Source organism: Enhydra lutris, unplaced genomic scaffold (genome assembly GCF_002288905.1).
Source record: "Enhydra lutris kenyoni isolate GAN:26980312 unplaced genomic scaffold, ASM228890v2 scaffoldscaffold40, whole genome shotgun sequence".
Taxonomy (NCBI): Eukaryota; Metazoa; Chordata; class Mammalia; order Carnivora; family Mustelidae; genus Enhydra; species Enhydra lutris.
Genome location: NW_019154124.1, coordinates 2,005,583 through 2,024,474, shown reverse-complemented (window position 1 = coordinate 2,024,474; position 18,892 = coordinate 2,005,583). Strand labels below are relative to the sequence as shown.

Genomic DNA, 18,892 nt, shown 5'->3' with positions numbered 1-18,892 from the left:
TTGTCTCATTCCTATAGGAGGTGTATCAGAAACAGCCCACAAATTATTCCAACTATGCATCTGCTCACCAACCCTATCAATCCTATCCTCTACCAGTGGCAGATCCTGTACATACGGAATCATTATTACGGACAGAAATGTTTAATTTTTTAGGAATGTTGCAGAGAATGGGTGGAGTGAACCACTGAATTAGGGGCAAACTGAAGAGGACTAGCAATCAAAGAAACTTGGAAAAGAGCACTTAGAGAATTTGGAAATCTGTTTTTAAGCACACAACTCACAAGTCACATGAAGGGAAGTATTTCAAGAAGAGTCAAACCCCTTTTACAAGTTCAAGTAAGGTAAGGACCAAAAAGTATCCATTTGATTTATTCACAAAGAGGTCATTAGAGACCTTGGCAAAGAGATTTCAATGACATAGAATGAAGGTGACTGGGTCCTTGAGGAGCCAGGAAAAAAAAAAAAAAAAGACCCGGAGCACAGGAGGAAAACCATCCTTAGAAGCAGAGATTCCACTTACAGTATAACGAAAAATACAAAGGAAAAAGAAAGGTCAGTTACAGGTTTAGGTTTAGTTTATATGTTGATGGCAAGAAATGGAGGAAGCTTTTATATGATGAGTTATCTTTTTTTCAGGGAAGTTTAAAGTCATTTATTGAGTTTGAAAGGAGAGGTCTGAGAGAGTAAGGATTTATTTTTTTTTAAAGATTTTATTTATTTATTTGACAGAGAGATCACAAGTAGACAGAGAGGCAGGCAGAGAGAGAGAGAGAGAGAGAGAGAAAGAGAGGGAAGCAGGCTCCCCGCTGAGCAGAGAGCCCGATGCGGGACTCGATCCCAGGACCCCGAGATCATGACCCGAGCCGAAGGCAGCGGCTCAACCCACTGAGTCACCCAGGCGCCCGAGAGTAAGGATTTAAATAATCACTGTGGAAGACAGAAAAGAGAACTAAATAGGAAAATAGAGAAGGCAGAATTAAGGACTATTCACCTTTCAAAAACTGATTACAATTCCAGAATGCATCCTACTGAAATATACACCTATGCAAGTTCTATTTATACTTCAAAACTAATTCCCTCTAGAAAGCCTTTCTTGACAGTTCCCTAATCACTCCCCGTTATCATCCTCCTCTGTATTGCTTGACTTTGTACACAATGCTGCTATCCAGCAACACTATATTATAATGCTTAACTTTACAGCTTACAAGATTATTACCCTTTATTAAAATGGCAAGCTGCTTGAGGTTGGAAATTGCACACATATCAGGAGTTCAAAATTTGGTTAAATGGAATTTAAATCAAGATACAGAGGTGCACTGGACAGAGATTCTAACCTAGAGAATCTAACACAATCCGGTTCAAAAACACCTCATCAGAAAGTTTTGACAAAAGTATATACATTATCAGAAGGCAAGGAATTAAGGGCAATAATACGCAACACTCAGAGGAAAACAGTAATTTAGAATGTTATTTCATTCATTTATAACCTACTTTGATCTGCAAATGGGTGCATATACTTACTGTGATGTTCATTAAAAAATGTGTGCATACGCTTATTGTGATGTTCAATTTAAAAAATTTACTCTGGGCACCTGGGTGGCTCAGTGGTTTAAGCCTCTGCCTTCAGCTCAGGTCATGGTCTCAGGGTCCTAGGATCAAGCCCTGCATCTGGCTCTCTGTTCGGCGGGGAGCCTGCTTCCCCCTCTCTCTCTGCCTGCCTCTCTGCCTACTTGTGACCTCTCTCTCTCTGTCAAATAAATAAATAATCTTAAAAAAAATTTATTCTGCACCCACCATATGAAAGGTACCATTATTAACTGTGGAGTAAAAAAGCAGTTCTACAATATAGCAGAAAAAGTCAGGTACACAAATTATTTTCAATACCAGGTAGAACGTGATGGCAATTAGGGAAGAAAATTAAGAACAGATGAGAAGAATTGTGAACTTTATTCTGAAGGATAAGAGATTTGCGGCGTGTTAACTGAATTAATACAATTTAATGTACTTCTCAAATGTACTATGTTTAACTTATTTCCTAGAGTTCTCCTCTGTCCAAAACTATCAATAAATTGCTATATTCAATACCTATGGTTAATCCCTGCCTGAACTAATGTTCTGAACTCGTCCCCATGCATGCTTGTGGATAAACGTCTTGTAAAAAATTAGGCTGCGAGTGGGCCACCTGTGTAACCCGAGAATTTGTTAAGAGAGGGATGCTTCCAACTCCACTTTAAAATGAAGCTTTTTTAACATTAAGAGCTGTCATCTATCTGTACTAGGTCTTTCATTCTTCATGGGATGCAACGCTTTCTCCAATTGCGGCAGCTGCCTGCGGCTGTCAACCTGGGTCGCCGGAGTGCGGCAGTCCCAGGACTTCAGAGAAACCTCAAGTGCAGGAAGGGTAGAGTTGAAATGAGGAGCAACCAGAAATTAAGTGTCCCCTGGACACGCGGAAGGAAAGGGGGTGTTAGTCTCTGGAGAAACAGGTTGGCGAGGCCAGCACCCAGACGCCAGGGGGCCGGGCGGGGGGGGGGGAGTGGTCACGTCGAGACCGGAAAACTTTCTGCAAAGCGACGGGTTGAGTCCACCACCCGGGTCCAGGTGCGGAACAGAACAGTCCCCCGGGCCCACCACCCAGCCAGACCCAGACTCCTTACCGTCCTGCAGAAGCTCCCGGACTGTCGCCGTCACCGCCCCAGAGCCCAGAGCCCCTTGGCCAGCCACAGAGACGCCGCCGTCACCACCTTCCATGTTGGCAGGTGCCTGGGTGATGGCGTCAGCGGCCGCTTCGCCCCGCCCGGGTGGTGACGCTTAATGCCGGCGCCGCCGGCTCCGCCCAGTCCGCGGCTCCTGGCCAGCGTGGAGAATCGGCTCAGCGGCCGCAGCTGCACGAATCCCGGCTGAGAGCAGCGTGGGGCCCAGAGCTGGCGAGCGCCCAGGGCCCGACGCGCGGGGGAAGCCGAGGTCTCGGCACTGGCGCCGTGCGCCGCGTCCTGTCGCGCCCCTGGGCTTGGCATCGTTCGCCCCGCTGAAGAGAAGGTGGGCGCGGGAACCTGGCGGAAGCGCTTTTCTCTGTGCAAGTATTTAACCTGAGAACAGGGGCCTCTCGAAGGAGGCTGGACAGGAGAGCGGAGGTTTCTGGGAGCTTCGCTTGCACTCCACAAACACAGCTGGGGGAATTAGTAACCCCAGCCTTTTCTGTCACACGCCTTGGCTAATGGTCTTGGGGTGAAGGCTGGCGGGAAAGCTTGGGAAAGAAAGTTGCGGGAATGAATACTAAGGGCAGAGTCAGGGAGAGCCGAAGGTTGGTGAAGAAGGAAGACTGCACCAGGAAAAGACAGGTGGACTCAGTCTCTGCCCCACCCCCTTGACTTTAAGCCTTTTCTCTCTCTTCCTCTCTTTTTCAGCCACGTGCTATGAGTGATGCCAAACTTTTTCCTCTTAACAAACTGATGGATTTTCCATATCTCAGCTAACAGTATTGAAACTGTCAAATCAAGTTAGTTCCCGTTGTTTTCTCCTCTAATACAAATTCACTTAGATTTCTCCCAAGATGAATACTGATAATTTATCAGGTTAACCACTTTGTGCAAGAAGGTTAATCATTCCTACTTAAATAGAATCTGTAATACAACTTACCCTGTACGCCGAGAAACCAGTTTTTCCTGATTCCGGAGCTACACGGTTCTCTCTATTCTGGTAACAGTATTTCAACAAGGTGCTATAATAGTACTTTGTGCGTTTAATACTCATAATCACTCAGGTAAGCATGTCTTTTGATACACTGCCTATGCTTTCTCTTGACTTTGTCTCAGGTTTTTTCCTAGTATTTTTGGTCTCAATCAGGTCTGTCTATAATTGTTTCTGAATGAGTCACATGAATTGTTCAGGGCAGCGTGCTCAGATTCACATTAGATTTCATTATCCATAATACACAGAATTTTTAATTCTTTAAGGATAAAACTCATCTTTGAATTACGGGATCTTTTTCTTTTCTTGGCTTTTACATTAGAAGATTCTAGAACAGTTGTGTAATACTTGTTCATTTCGTGAAGAGATTTGAGCCCCAGCCATACCCACCAGCACGAGTTTACAAATGAGACTCAATTCCTATCTTGTCCCAGAGGAGCTCATAAGTAAGGTAGAAACCCATGTAAACAAATTGTACCAGGTGCTTTGCAGTTTATGGGTTTGTTTATTAAGCTTAACTACAGATTGAAATCACCTGGAGAGCTTTAAAAAACCACTGATACCTGCATCTTAAGCCCAGAGATTCACATTTAATTGGACTGGGGTATGGTTTGAGCATCCTCATTCTTGAAAGCTCCCCAGATTATTCTAATGTACAACCAGGATTGAAAGTTACTGATTTATTCATCAAGCAAATACATACTGTGGGAGGCCTTTGTGCCATGTACTGGAACTACCAGGAATGAATAAGAATGAAATTGTTTCTGCTAAAGTTACTAACGACCTAGTTACTATTAGATGCTTTTTAGTCTTTTCCTTACTTAACTTCTCTGTACTGTTTAAGTTGCTTATCCCCTCCGTCCTTATTTGCCTCTCTTTTCAGTTTTTGAATATCACTCCTCAGGTTTATTCTTCTCAGCTCCAGAATTCATCTCTCAGTCTCCTTTGTGTTATTCTTTTTTGTCTTTTACTTAAATGTTGGTGCTCCTAAGATTTCTGGCAAAATATGTCATCCTTAAGTACTTTGTCCATGAGATTAGTTTCAACTGATTACCTAAAGGTAAAAGACTCTTAATCTTTATATCTAGCTTTTTCCTGAGCACCATATCTATATAAGCAGTTGTGAGGCATCACCATCTGGAAATCCTGTGAGCTCCTCAAATTCAATGTGCCCAAATATGAACTCATGTTTCCCTACTAAAACCTATTGCTCCTCATTTTCTGTCTCATTGCTTAGAATTGCCATCCACCTAGCCTCTAAAACCAAATGTATACATCATCCTAGAATTCTCTCATACTGTAAAACATGTACTGTCCTGAAGTAATTTCCACCTCCTAAATATCTCACCAGTTTATTTCTAAATAGCTCCTAAGTATTTCTCTTTTCTTATTCCTAGTGACACACGTGAGACACTTTATGCATTGGACCAGTTTACTACAATAGCCTCCTTTGATATTTTGCCAAAAGCCCTACCCCCTTCATTGAAATCTTTAAATCAGAAATCTAATGTCATCTTCCTGCTAAAGTTATTTACAAATATACAAGGAGAGACATACAGCCCTTAAAAATCTATGTATGAATGTATGTCATATGCCCATATTAACATGTTGGGTGCACATGAAAAATCACCTACAAAGGTGGAAAAATGGTTAAGAACCAAGGCCCTGCAAACCAACATGGAATGTAAGGTCCATGATTATCTAGGCTTTCTCACAGCCTCTTCTAATCTGCTCAAATAACACGGGACTACGAATGCTTCACTCTTCAGGTGTATTTCATCAAACATTTTCAAGCCTCTGGTTTTATATGTGTTGCTTCCTGTAACAGGACAGTTCCCCATCTCCCACATCTGTCAGCTCAAGCTTTCCTTCCTTCACTATTGATGACTTCCCTCATTTCTCTAGACAATTATTTCCACAACACTTAAATTGTGTACAAGTGTATGCATTAGAACTACCATTTTGTGCATGTCTAACCAATAGATTTTTAAAGACAAATGTTTTTCCACCTGTATTCCCAACATGTAGTAAGAGCTTAATATTTGTTGACTGATTAAATACGTGTCCATGCCCTCAAAAACTCAAGAAGAAACGGACGTGTTATTATTATACTCCATAAAAGTAATTACAAGTGCACCTGGTAACAGGAGAGCCTAGGGTGTAGCGGATAAGTAAGATCAGCTCTTTCTGGGATTCGGAGAAGATGGTCAGAGTCATCAGAATGGGGGATTATGAGTACACAGACTAAGGCAATGAAGATATGCTCAAGATTTAGTTAAATATACTACTTGGTTGACACACTTGAGGGAGATGGAGGAGTGGAGGACAGAGCCCAGGTTTCTGACTTGAGTGTGTAGAGGTGGCATAATCAGGATGCAGAAATGCAAGAGAAAAGAAACAGGCTTGACTCATGAAAAGGAACTACCTTTCTCTTCCATATTTTTACCTATGTATGTGGACTCACATTGTTCTAATCATAAATTTTTACTTTAAAAAAAGTAAGGGGCGCCTGGGTGGCTCAGTCAGTTAAGCATCCAACTCCTGATTTCAGCTCAGATCATGATCTCAGGGTTGAGATGGAGCCTGGCTTCAGGCTCTGTGCTCAGCACAGAGTTTGCCTGTCCCTCTCCCTCTGCTCCTACCCCTGTTCCCTAGCGCTCTCTCTCAAATAAAGTCTTTAAAAATAAATAAGAAGTAAAAGACAGCATTGGTCAGTAAAACTAGATTATTTCAACTCTACATTATACCTATAGAAGTGGAAATTAACTAGTTTATGTTTAGATTATAATAGTACTTTCTGGATTAGCTAAGCAGATAATTGCATGTTGAGCAATTAGCTCTTCCTAAAGTTTGCCCGTATCTGTTACTAAGTTACTAAAGCTAAACACTGGAATATGGAAAGCAGCCAACACTATGAAATGAAAGGATTCTAGGTATAGCAAATTTAAAAACATTTATGAACTATAACTTAATCACTTGTATCTCTTTGCGTATAAAATTGATTTACTGGGAGCCTGGGTGGCTCAGTTGGTTGAGCGGCTGCCCTCGGCTCCGGTCGTGATCCCAGCGTCCTGCAATAGAGTCCCACATTGGGCTCCTTGCTCATCGGGGAGCCTGCTTCTCCCTCTGCCTCTGCCGCCACTCTGCCTATGCTCGCTCACTCTGACAAATAAATAAATAAAATCTTTTAAAAAAAAAAGTGATTTACTGTGCAATTATATGACTATAATTGAAATTTTTACTAGATGATACCACACTTAAATTTTTTTAAATAAAAGTTTGCCTTCTGATTCAGATGCAAAGAATAGAAAATGCAAATAAGAATAAACACAAAATAGACTAGTAAATCTTTTGATTTGCTTAAAGTAGTTCAATTAATGCCATTTAGCTTTCCTGCATAAGACAGGGTATTTCAAAGTGCCAGACGTACATAGTCTTATATATAAAATTATTCAAATTAAATTTTCTGGTTTGTCAATACCAAACAAAGTAACATGGAAAATTTTAAATGTAACATGAAAAAACATGGTATTCTAAGGAAAAACACTTGTAGTTTTCCACATCTTGAGCATTTATTAATTTGAGCAGATAATGTTAGTGAGTTAAGTATATAATTTGAAACTGTGAGTGTTTGACACGAGCAAGCATAATTTGTACCGAATATAAAAACGTGATGATTTCACTATGTACTAAAAACTGTCAGTGACTTATGGAGATAGGATTCTGTAGTATCCTATTTGATACTGTGAAAAGAAGCTAAAAAGATTCCTGAGCCCACAAGCATGACCCAAAAAAACAAAAAAAAAAACAAAAAAAAACTTGGCATTTGAAAAATGCCAAAAAAAATCTGGGCAATTGCAATTGTTAGAATGATGGGAATTCATCTAATGAAAGTAATTTTTCTCTCTGCAAACTGTCTTTGTCAGATTTGAAATAAATCTGTATTCATGAAGAGTGACTGCATACAAACCACAGTATGTCAAGAAAGAAAAAAGATCCAATAGAAATGCTTCATTCTGGGCAGCTGATAAAAGTCTGTGCCCCAATGGTTCGATATTCAAAGTAAGTATTAGTAAATGGTTAATGAGCTAAAATGTGATTTCCTTTTTATGCTGTGACCACCATTTGGGATCATCAAACACCTAGCTTTGGGGTCACGATCTAGGCTTGTGTGCTGGTGTTACTGTTTTCCTGTTATGTGTGTGGTCTTGAGTAAACAATAACCCCTTCAAACTTCACTTTTTATATCAATAAAAAAAGATCGTGCTTGTAACCCCCACCTATAAAGATACAGAGGATATTAAATAAAAGATACTAAGTAAATGTAAACATTCATGCACAGGTTTTCGTGACTGTAAGTCTTCATAGGTCTGGGACTACAATTGCTAGGTCATGTGGTAACCATGTGTTTAGTTTTTTTAAGAAAACAAATTTTCCAGAGTGTCTATGCTATTTCACACTTCCACCAACAGAGTATGAGGGATCTAGTTCTCATCCTCACCAACTTTGATAATATCATGTTTTTTATTTTGGCCATCTGGTAGGTATGTAGTGATACCTCATTACAATTTTAGTATCTATTTCCTTTACAGCGAGTGATGTTGAAAATGTTTTCATACATTTATTTGCCACGTGTATTGGTATTTTTTAAGATTTTTTAAAAAAGATTTTATTTATTTATTTGACAGACAGAGATCAAAAGTGGGCAGAGAGGCAGGCAGAGAGAGAGGAGGAAGCAGGCTCCCCGCTGAGCAGAGAGCCCCATGCGGGGATGCGATTCGGGGATGCTGGGCTGGATCCCAGGACCTGGGATCATGACCTGAGCCGAAGGCGGAGGCTTTAACCCACTGAGCCACCCAGGCGCCCCACCACCTATATATTGTTGAAGAAATGTTTCTCTGTCTCTTGCCAATATTCTAATTAGATTGCTTTTCTACTACTGAGTTGGTTTTTTAAGATTTTTCAGTTGTGGTAAAATACAACTTGGGCATTTTAAGCCTTTGTCAGTGGTGCTAAATGCATCCACATTGTTATACATCCAATCTCTAAAACTCTTTCATTTACAAAACTGAAACTCTACACCTATTAAACAATAGCTCCCCATTCCATTCATCCCCTACCCCCTGGCAAGCACATTCTAGTTTCTCACTCTTTGAACTTGGCTACTCCAGGTACCTCATATAAGTGGAAATATATAATAGTTGTCCTTTTTTGAGACCAGCTTATTTCACTTAGCATAATATCCTCAAGGTTCATCCATTCATAGCATGTATCAGTATTTCCTTCTTTTTTAAAGGCTGAATGATCCTCCAATTTTATGTATATACTACATTTTGTTTATTCATTTATGAACACTTGGGTTGCTTTCATTTTTTGGCTATTGCAAATAATACTGCTATGAACATGGATGTATAAATATGTCTTTCAGTTCTTTTGAATATATGCCCAGAAGTGAGTGCTGGATTATATGGCAATTCTGTTTTTAGTTTATTGAGGAACTGCCATATTGTTGTCCATTTTTTCATTCCCTCCAGCAGTGTGCAAGTGTTCAGTTTCTCACCATCCTCACCAATATTTATTGTATTATTTATTTGCTTTTACTATAGCATCCTAATGGATGTAAAGTGTTACCTCATTGTGGTTATGTCCCTAATGATGCTTAGCATCTTTTCATGTGCTTATGTCTACTCAAGCCCTTTGCCCATTTTTCAGTCATGTTTTTGTTGCTGAGTTTCTGTTTACTACTGAATTTTGAGAGTTCTCTATATATTCTGGATACTATTCCTTCGTCAGATTTGTGATTTGCAAATATGTTCTCCCAGAATATAGCTTATCTTTTCATCCTCTTAACAGGATATTGCAGAGCAAAAGCTTTTTTTTTAAAGATAAGGTCTAATTTACCACTTTTTCCTTTTGTAAATTGTGCATTCAATGTCAGGTGTAAGAGAACTTTGTGTAGCTCTTAATCCTAAAGGTTTCCTCCTATTTTTTTTTTTTTTTTCAAAAAGTCTTGGTTTTTGTTTTTACATTAAAGTCCATAATCAATTTTGAGTTAAATTTTGTGTAAATGTGAGGCTTAGGTTGAAGGGGGATTTTTGTTTTGTTTTGCCTGTGGGTGTCTAATTACACCAGCACCATTTGTTGAAAGGCTATCTTTCTAGTATTGAATTTCATTTGCATCTTTGTCAAAAATCGTTTGGGCATGTTTTTGGGGCTCTTTATCTGCATTCCATATCCTGTTCTACTGATCTACGCATCTATCTCCCTACTAGTACTACACAATCTTGATTACTATAGCTATATAGTAAGTCTTTAAATTGGGTAGACTAATTCTTCACACTTTATTTTTCTTTCTCAATATTGTTTTAGCTATTCTGTTCCTTTGCCTTTCTCAGTAATTTTAATATGATCTGGTCTTTATTACAAAATATCTTGCTGGAATTTTCAGAAGCATTGTATTAAATGTGTATATCAATTTGAGGGGAATTGAATTCCTTTCTATGTTGAGTCTTTCAACTCGTGAACATAGTATCTTTCCCATTTATTTAGATCTTTGATTTTTTTTCATCATTGTTTTGTGTAGTTTTCAGCATATTAATTGCTATACATATTTTGTAAGACACCTGATTATTTTTCTCCTTTTTTGTAGCAATTGTAAATGGTTTTATACTAATATTTCAGTGTCCATGTATTCACTGTTGCTATATAGAAATAAAATTGATTTTTATGTTGATTTTGTATCCTATAAACTTACCGAACTTCCTTATTGGAGGGTTTTTAAAATAAATTCCTTGGGATTATTTATTTAGACAATCTGCTCATCTACACAGAGGGACAGTTTCATTTTTTCCTTTCCATCATATGCCTTTTATTTCCTTTTCATACACTGACTAGAAGTTTCAGCACTGTGTTAAATAAGAATGATGAGAACAAGTATCTTTGCTTTGTTAATGATCTAGGAGGAATATGTACAGTTTTTCACCTTTAAGGATGTTAGCTGTGGAATTTTTTTTTTGGATGCCCTTTATCAAGGGGAGAAAGTTCCTTCCTATTCCTGTTTTCTTAAGAGGGTTTGTTTTTTTTTTAATCATGAGTATTATTTTGTCAAATGCTTTTTCTACATTGATAGAATTATGTGATTTTTCTTTTAGCCTTTTAATAGAGTGGATTATATTGGTTGAATCTGAATATCAAACCTTCTGTTTTAATTTTTTTTTTTTTCCTGCCATCACTATAGCAGGAGAAGAATGAGAAAGCACTACCTCATTACTATGAGGTGAAAGTAGAAGTCCTGATTTCCTATTTGGTTTCCTTTGATGCTCTGGGTGTAGGAGGCTCCCCACTACTGCTGAGCTGGGGGTAAGCCATGGAGGGGATGGCCTGGTACCTGTTGGGCTCTATTGAAAGTCCTGGCCCTTCACTAAGCATTCTCTGATACTACTTAACAGTGGGCAGGGAGAAAGTACTTAAGTTACTGACCAGCAAGTATTAAAGTCCCAGCTCCCTACCAGGCCTTCTCTGACACCACTGTGAAGAGGTGTTAGATAACTTTGTTTCAGCCCTGGAAAGGTAGAAGTGTAAGCTCCACACTAAACCTTTGCTTCTGGAGGTGGGGCCACAGTTTTGTCTCTGGTGTTTGGCTGGAGTGAGCCACTATTTAAAATTGTTCTTTCTTGCTAGTCTTCCCCTTTCCTAGTCTTTGGTCAGAGAGAGCTGACTTTTGTTGGGGCTCTTTTTGTTTGCACTCTCCATATTTCCGGGTTGCCAGCTTCTTCAGGTCCAAATCTGGCATATCTGAGGCAAAAAGGAAACCCAGGAAACTCACTGCTATTGTTCCTCAGGTCCCAAGGTCACTAGCCTTTCTGCTCTCTTCTCTCCACCTTTCAGAGTTTTCTTACGTTTGTTTTATATATATAATATACTGATCAGGGTTAAAGAAAACAAAGTTCAACTAAGTAAATGTGAAGATCTCAATGACTTTATTAAGCAATTCATGAATCATACAGCATCTCACTTAGCAAGTAGAGAGATGCATCACGGAGTTGTACAAAGTAGAAGGTTTTTACAGGAAGGAGGGTGGAACAAGTTATTCGCAAAAGAAAAGAAAGGATTGATTCAGGCCAGGATATCTTTTGGTGGGGATTGGAATGACAGGGATTTTTTTTATCCTGCAGATTACTACTACTGTTCAAGAAATTTCAGATTGACTTTTAAAAGGTCATGTTCCTGGGATACGTTGAAACTGTAATTAGGTCTTGGTTTGTGGTCATGGAGGGACAAATGATTCCAGTTTGGGCTTGTTTTTTTCTTTTTTAACAGCCAGAATAGGGAAAAGTACATCTACTCTAGTCTCTCAAAGGTAGACCTTTCCTCTAATAAATATTTAATAATTAAACTTGGAAGTACATATGATTGTGGTGTTTTTTTAAATGCCTAATGAAAGTTTTATATGTTCACAGGTTGGCTTTTAGAACATTAGTAAGAAAATACAGTTGTGATCTATGCTATACACCAATGATAGTTGCCGCTGATTTTGTCAGATCTATAAAAGCCCGAGACAGTGAATTTACTACAAACCAAGGTATGTGAAACACAGAATTTGCTGACTTTGTAAAACTAAAAAAAAAAAAAAAAAAAAAAACCTTGTCTAATTAGAAACAACACAATTCAGAGATTTTCTTTTTAAAGCTTTTAGTTTTTTTTATGTTTTTAATAAGGTTTTTGTGTTTTTATTCAGTGCCTTGTAAACTATGGATGATATATCTAAGCATGAGGTCAGCCTTCCTTAGGGCCCCATCTTCTTACCTGAGCTATTAGGTTCCTATCTCCCTGCCTCCAGTCTTGCCCCATTCCAAACCATCCTACAAATAGCCCAAAGGAGCCTTTGTAAAATGTAAATTTGATCACATCTCTTCCCTGCTTAAAATCCTTCTTGGACTGCTCATGGCCTAAAGCAGTGGTTCTCAAAGGGTGAAACCCCAGACCAACAGCATTAGCATCATCTGGAAACTTGTTCAAAATCGAAATTCTCAGCTCTGCCGCAGGCCCACTGAATCAGAAACTCTGGGTATGTGATCTAGCAATCGGTTTTAAAAAAGCCCTCCAGGTGATTCTGAGCTTGCTAAAGATTGAGAACCAGTGGCCTAAAGAGTAAAATTCCGGTACCTGCCAGGGTACTTGGCTGGCTCAGTCAGTAAAGCATGTGATACTTGACCTCAGGGTGGTAGGTTCTGAGCCCCAGGGTTAGGTGAAGAGATTACTTTAAAAAAAAAAAAAAAAAAACCCTAATACCTGTGAATAATCTATAATATTCCTCATGATCTAGCCTCTGAATAGATCATTTGCAGCTTAGTTTTTCCATTAGTTTTTTTCCAGTTTTTTTTTTTCTTCTTTAAAATTTATTTATTTATTTTGAGAGAGAGGGAGAAAGTACATGCACACATGCTAGCGGTGGAAGGGGCAGAGGAAAAGACTCTTTCAAGCAGATTCCCCACAGAGTACAGAGCCTGTCATGGGGTTCCATGCCACGATGCATGAAATGACCTGAGTGGAAACTGAGAGTCAGAGGCCTAACCAATTGAGCTACCCAGGCGCCTTCCACCAACTTGTTCTTTATTATTATTATTCTTTAATAATACTACCTTACTTAAGTCCCTGAAAATGCCCCATCCTCTCATACGTCTCTACCTTGAATATCCTTTCCTCAGCTGTACCTGCCCCCAGATCCATATCTCTCTGGCAAACAACACCATGTGCTTCTTAATCCAGCTCTCAGGGTTTGTGGCCAGGGAGTTTGCCCGATCACCCTCTGCTATCGTCCTCTCTCACGGGCTTTTTGTTGAACTTAATCCTACTGTATTAAGATACCCTCTTTGTGTGCCTGTCTCCCATTCTCTAGACTATCAACTCCTTGAAGTCTGGAATTATCTCTTATTGATTTGTTTCCTTAGCTTTTAGCCCTGTGTTGAAAATATAGTAGACCAATAAATGGTTATTAAATTGAAACTCTATAACTCTTTAAGTTATAAAGGAAAAACATCCTAAATCCTCAGGGAGAAGCAAATTCTCCTATCCTGTGTTAGTCCTATAAATCAGTGGATTGCCAGAGAAATTCTGAATCAAAAAAATAAATAAAAAGGAAAAAAGGAATTCTGAATCCATGGAACTGGGATGATGCTCAGAAATCTGCTTTTGGCAAACACTCAGTGAATCCCATACAGGTAGTCCTCAAAATGACTTTAGAAAAATTAAAATACATCTATCCAGAGTTTATAACACTCACCCAAAGAAAGATGGGAAAAATATGTCCTTAAAACTTAGGAAGTATCTGACACATTTGCTTGATTAAAATGTAAACTTTTATATGTAAGAAAGGAGTACACATACTCAAAAGACAAACCAAAACCTGGAAAAAGTATAATATTTACGATAGAGGGGCACCTGGATGGCTCAGTTGGTCAAGTGTCTGACTTGGGTTCAGGTCATGATCTCAAGGACCTGGGATCAGTCCCTACATCAAGCTCCATGCCCAGTGGGGAGTCTGCTTGTCCCTCTCCCCCTCCCCCTGATTGTTCTCTCTCTCTTAAATCTTTAAAATATATATTCGTGTATTTAAGATAGCAGAGCTAATTTCTTTGTTTTATAAATAAAATTTTTAAAAATACTAAGAAAATAAAGAATAATTAAGAATTACATCTAGTGGGGTGCTGGGTGGCTCAGTCATTAAGCGTCGGCCTTCGGCTCAGGTCATGGTCCCAGGGTCCTGGGATTGAGCCCCGCATCCGGCTTCCTGCTTCTTGGGAAGCCTGCTTCTCCCTCCCCCATTCACCTTGCTTGTGCTCTCTCTCTTGCTGTGTCTCTCTCGATCAAATAAATAATAAAATCTTCAAAAAAAAAAATTACATGTAGAAAAGTAGGCAAAGGGTATGGAGAGAGAACCCACAAATAAAAATACAGACTGTTGGATAGACAACATAGAATAAGTTGTGAGAAAACAAGAACTGCCATCCGTATTGTTGTGTATCTATATTGGTAAACTCTTCTGAAAGAAAACTTTGTGATGTCTATCAATGCCTATCTGGCAGTTACATTCCTGGGGATTTACCCTGTGAATATACTCAGGAGTAGCATGTGTGTAACAGTATTCTCATCACAGCACCGTTTCAAAAGCCACAAATGAAAAACAGTCTAGAAGTACACCGTATGGTCCATCCATACAGAAATAACACTACTAAAAAGAAAATAGGTCTGAGTACATCTCCCAGATACATCAAGGGGAAAAGAAAGCAGTAGGCGTGGAAATGTATATAGAATGTTCAGATTTGTTTAAATTTTACAGGCATACATATATTGTTCCGGAACACAATAAATTAATCCTCATCTTTGGAAATGGGATCTGTTTGTCATGAGTGTTACAATGTTCACTTATCAAATTTTATACTGTTTGAAGTTGTACTAAATGTAAATTACTTTTAAAATATTTAAAATTAGTTTAATGGTATGTTGTTTGAACAGGTACTTCTTAGGCTGAAAGTAGTTATCATTATCCCATACAAACATGAAGAGTTCGGTGTATCGTGTGTGTGTGTGTTTCTGTGAATTTTAATGTTGAGCTATTCATTTTATCAGGTGATTGCCCATTGATTGTTCAGTTTGCTGCTAATGATGCAAGACTTTTATCTGATGCTGCTCGTATTGTCTGTCCTTATGCGAATGGAATAGACATTAACTGTGGTTGCCCTCAGAGGTAAAGCTTAAAGAAGTTGGAAGAATTTTCAAAAAATTAGAAAAAACTATGTGAACATGGTAAACTATTTCTCCAGTTTTCCAAGAATAAAAAAAATAAAGAAAATGGAGTTATAGCACTTGGGCTCCAAATAAGAAGCAAGAAAAAAATAAGGAAAGATTATTTAGGAACAGATATGCAAAGGTGTTTTCTGATGGCTAAAACAAAGCATGGATAAGTGTTTCATCTTACCTCACCGCTAGAATTTTTTTATGTGTGGATCCACCTTGAACCTAATCCACAGGTTGTTAGGGAAGACTAGAACATTTATAGCAGTCCATAAAGTGAATTTTTACTGCTATGTCAGACAAGAAACTGATTCAATGATTTGAGAAATTGCCCCTTGTTTTCTCCTAATTAATTTTCTCTATAAGAATACCTTTTTATAATTCCTTTTCTTTCCATACCACAGTTATTTGGTTGAGTCTACGTAACTGGGTACTGATAGGATGCTTAGTTTGACGTTAATATCCCTACCTTCCTAACACCATGTTAGGTTATCTGTCAATAATACAAAATGTGTCCAAAGAATAAAACCAAGGTTTTAAGTACATCATAATCCAAACCAGATTAGACATATTTGTATACTCATTAGGAGAGTTAAGTAAGCTGTTTAGTGGTGTTGGAATGCTGTAAGCCAAAAATATCTACTATTAAGATTAATAGAACATCTTGTTATGTACAATAAACATCAAATTTGGAATTTTAAAAATCTGAAGTAATTGAAATTAATTACAAATACCTAAGTCTGTTTTGGTTGAATGAATTTTAATTTAATTTTCTTACTTGCCAATGAAAACCATTTCTCCTAAGTACTTTTTGATCTGGGAACATGTTTTCCTTATCTCCTATTGATCCACTTTAAAATGTTGGATCTGTGAATTCTAAAAAGCTAATTCCATTCCAAGTCACTAAGATTGAGAAATAGATGTACTTAATGATGCTTTTAAAATTGTATCTCCTTGTCCATATATTTATAATTTATTTGTTGTGTCTGCTTTATAAAGGTGGGCAATGGCAGAAGGTTATGGAGCTTGCTTAATAAACAAGCCAGAGCTTGTTCGAGATATGGTGAAGCAAGTAAGAAATCAAGTGGAAAATCCCAGATTTTCAGTATCTATTAAAATAAGGTAAAGACAATATTTTAATCTACTGACAAGATAGTCTATTACTTAGGAAATAAAAAAATTCCTTTTGTCTAAGAGTGTGGATGTATCCATCCTTAATAAATTGGTAGCTAGTGTATGGAAATGTTGAAGTAAGACATTTAGTAAATTACTATGTGACATAATTTTTATTTATAAAAATAACAGAACTTCATTATTGGGTTTTTTTAACAGAAATTAAAACATCCCTTTATTTTTAAAAACTTCCTCTGAAAAGAAACCCTCTGTTTTTTTCCCATGTACTGCTTAATTGATAATGCTGAGAGGGGCACCTGGGTGGCTCAATTTTAAGCATCCAACTCTTAATCCCAGCTCAGGTCTTGATCTCAGGAGTCGTGAGTTCAAGTCCTGCTTTGGGCTCCACACTGAGCCTGGATTCTAGTTTAAAAAAACAAACAAACAATAATGATGATGCTGAGAAACATTCCTGGTACCAAGAGTAGAAAATAGTAATAATGTTTGCACTAATATTCCACAATGAAAAGGGAATAAACCAGAAATAGGTTTTTGGGTGACAGGCTAAAAACATATTTCATGATAATGTATTATATTCTCCCACTCGCAGATTGGGGCATACACAAAAGATATTAGGATACTGTCTTTCCATTCCTCCATTCCATCCAAGTATTCTTGGACGACTTTTTCAGTTATCAAAACCAAAAGGGTGAAGCACTAGGTAAGGTAAAATTTGTCATCCTATTGTTGCCAATAGTGAAATAGCTAAATTTGAAGTCTTAGATGGAAACTGATCTCTGAACAAAACCTTTCTGATAGTAGCATGTGGTGATAATATAGCAAAGCTAACTGAATAATGTATCAGATGAAATATTATTTTATTTAGCTTATTAATTTTAGCATTAAGATTTGTATGCTGTAAGTAGACTGATGTAATTTTGAAATTGCAGGATTCATGATGACCTTACAAGAACTGTAGATCTTTGTCGAAAGGCTGAGGCAACAGGAGTTTCTTGGATTACGGTCCATGGAAGAACTGTTGAAGAAAGACATCAGCCAGTTCACTATGAGGCTATTAAAATAATTAAGGAAAACATGTCTATACCTGTAATTGCTAACGGAGACATCAGAAACTTAAAAGAAGCAGAAAATGTGTGGCATATTACTGGGACAGATGGTAAGAAATAAGTACTTGAGGTTTTTTTACTTTTAATTAACAGAAAAAAAATGTGGGGGTAGGAGAGTAAGGTTAATGTGATTTTTCATTATTAGTCTTCAAAGTGGAGCCATATTTTCCTGTTGTACTGATTTAAGCTAAACAGTTTATTAAAATTATATTAACTCTTATACTCAGAGGCAGAAGATTGTTTTAATTGGGGCAAATTAAATCAGTTACTTTTCTGCCACCATCATATCCAATGAGTGGCCAGTTAGAAGGCTATTAGTAAAATAGGTAGCCTTTTCATAAAATAGAAATTAGTGAACACAGAGTGGTCATAGAGCCAAAGGAACTACATACTGCTAAACAGTTTTGTTACTCCCTTAAATTATTGGCACACCAAGGCCTGTGATAAGTGTTGCTAAATGGGAGAATGCAAATAAACTTAAGCAAACCCAATTTATGACAATCTGGATTAACCCTAAGAAAATCCCTAGAGACTAATTGTTTAATGTAGAAGTCTTAAAAACATTTTTTAAATTCTTGTAAGTACATTGAAACATTGTTGGGTTTATAAACAAATCAAATTGGTTTGTAATTTAGACTAATACATGATTATTATGAAACCTTGTAATACTTTATTTTTCAGTATTCTCAGTTTGTTTCATTAAGTTTGACCTAATACCTATGAGTTCTTAATGTGTGGACAAATGTAATATGCTTTAATTTATAGGTGTGATGGTTGCAAGAGGACTCTTAGCAAACCCGGCCATGTTTGCTGGATATGAGGAAACCCCACTGAAGTGCATCTGGGACTGGGTTGACATTGCTCTTGAACTTGGAACTCCATATATGTGTTTCCATCAACATTTAATGTACATGATGGAAAAAATAACTTCAAGGCAGGAAAAAAGAGTATTTAACGCTTTGTCAAGCACATCAGCAGTCTTAGATTACCTTACAGACCATTATGGGATTTGACTGGACTTCCTAAATTACCTTAATATTTACTTCACTTTATATCTACAGTGAAACCACCCAAGGTCACATTTTGGTTTCTACTTTAAGTCAGTGTCTCTCACACATTAGCATAAAAACAGAACCCTAAGAACATTTTAAAAAGTTAGTCCTAGGGGC

At 37.9% G+C, this 18,892-nt stretch overlaps 2 protein-coding genes across 2 annotated transcripts in view; one reads left to right on the top strand and one right to left on the bottom strand.

The window, feature by feature from the left end:
* Positions 1-2,767, bottom strand: part of LOC111155239 (component of oligomeric golgi complex 5) — a 300,576-nt gene extending 297,809 nt beyond the window's left edge. The window contains exon 1 of the mRNA XM_022515352.1: positions 2,658-2,767. Coding sequence (XP_022371060.1) covers positions 2,658-2,751 — 94 coding nt within the window. The 5' untranslated portion in view covers positions 2,752-2,767. The remainder of the gene's footprint in view (positions 1-2,657) is intronic.
* A 100-nt stretch (positions 2,768-2,867) lies between these two features.
* On the top strand, positions 2,868-18,888 carry LOC111155342 (dihydrouridine synthase 4 like). Its single transcript, XM_022515493.1, is given in 9 exon segments — positions 2,868-3,039; positions 3,408-3,499; positions 7,617-7,674; positions 7,677-7,752; positions 12,150-12,271; positions 15,319-15,436; positions 16,483-16,605; positions 17,547-17,773; positions 18,489-18,888. Coding segments are annotated over 7 exon segments (951 nt in total). The 5' UTR covers positions 2,868-3,039; positions 3,408-3,499; positions 7,617-7,637; the 3' UTR covers positions 18,737-18,888.
* Positions 18,889-18,892: the final 4 nt, after the last annotated feature.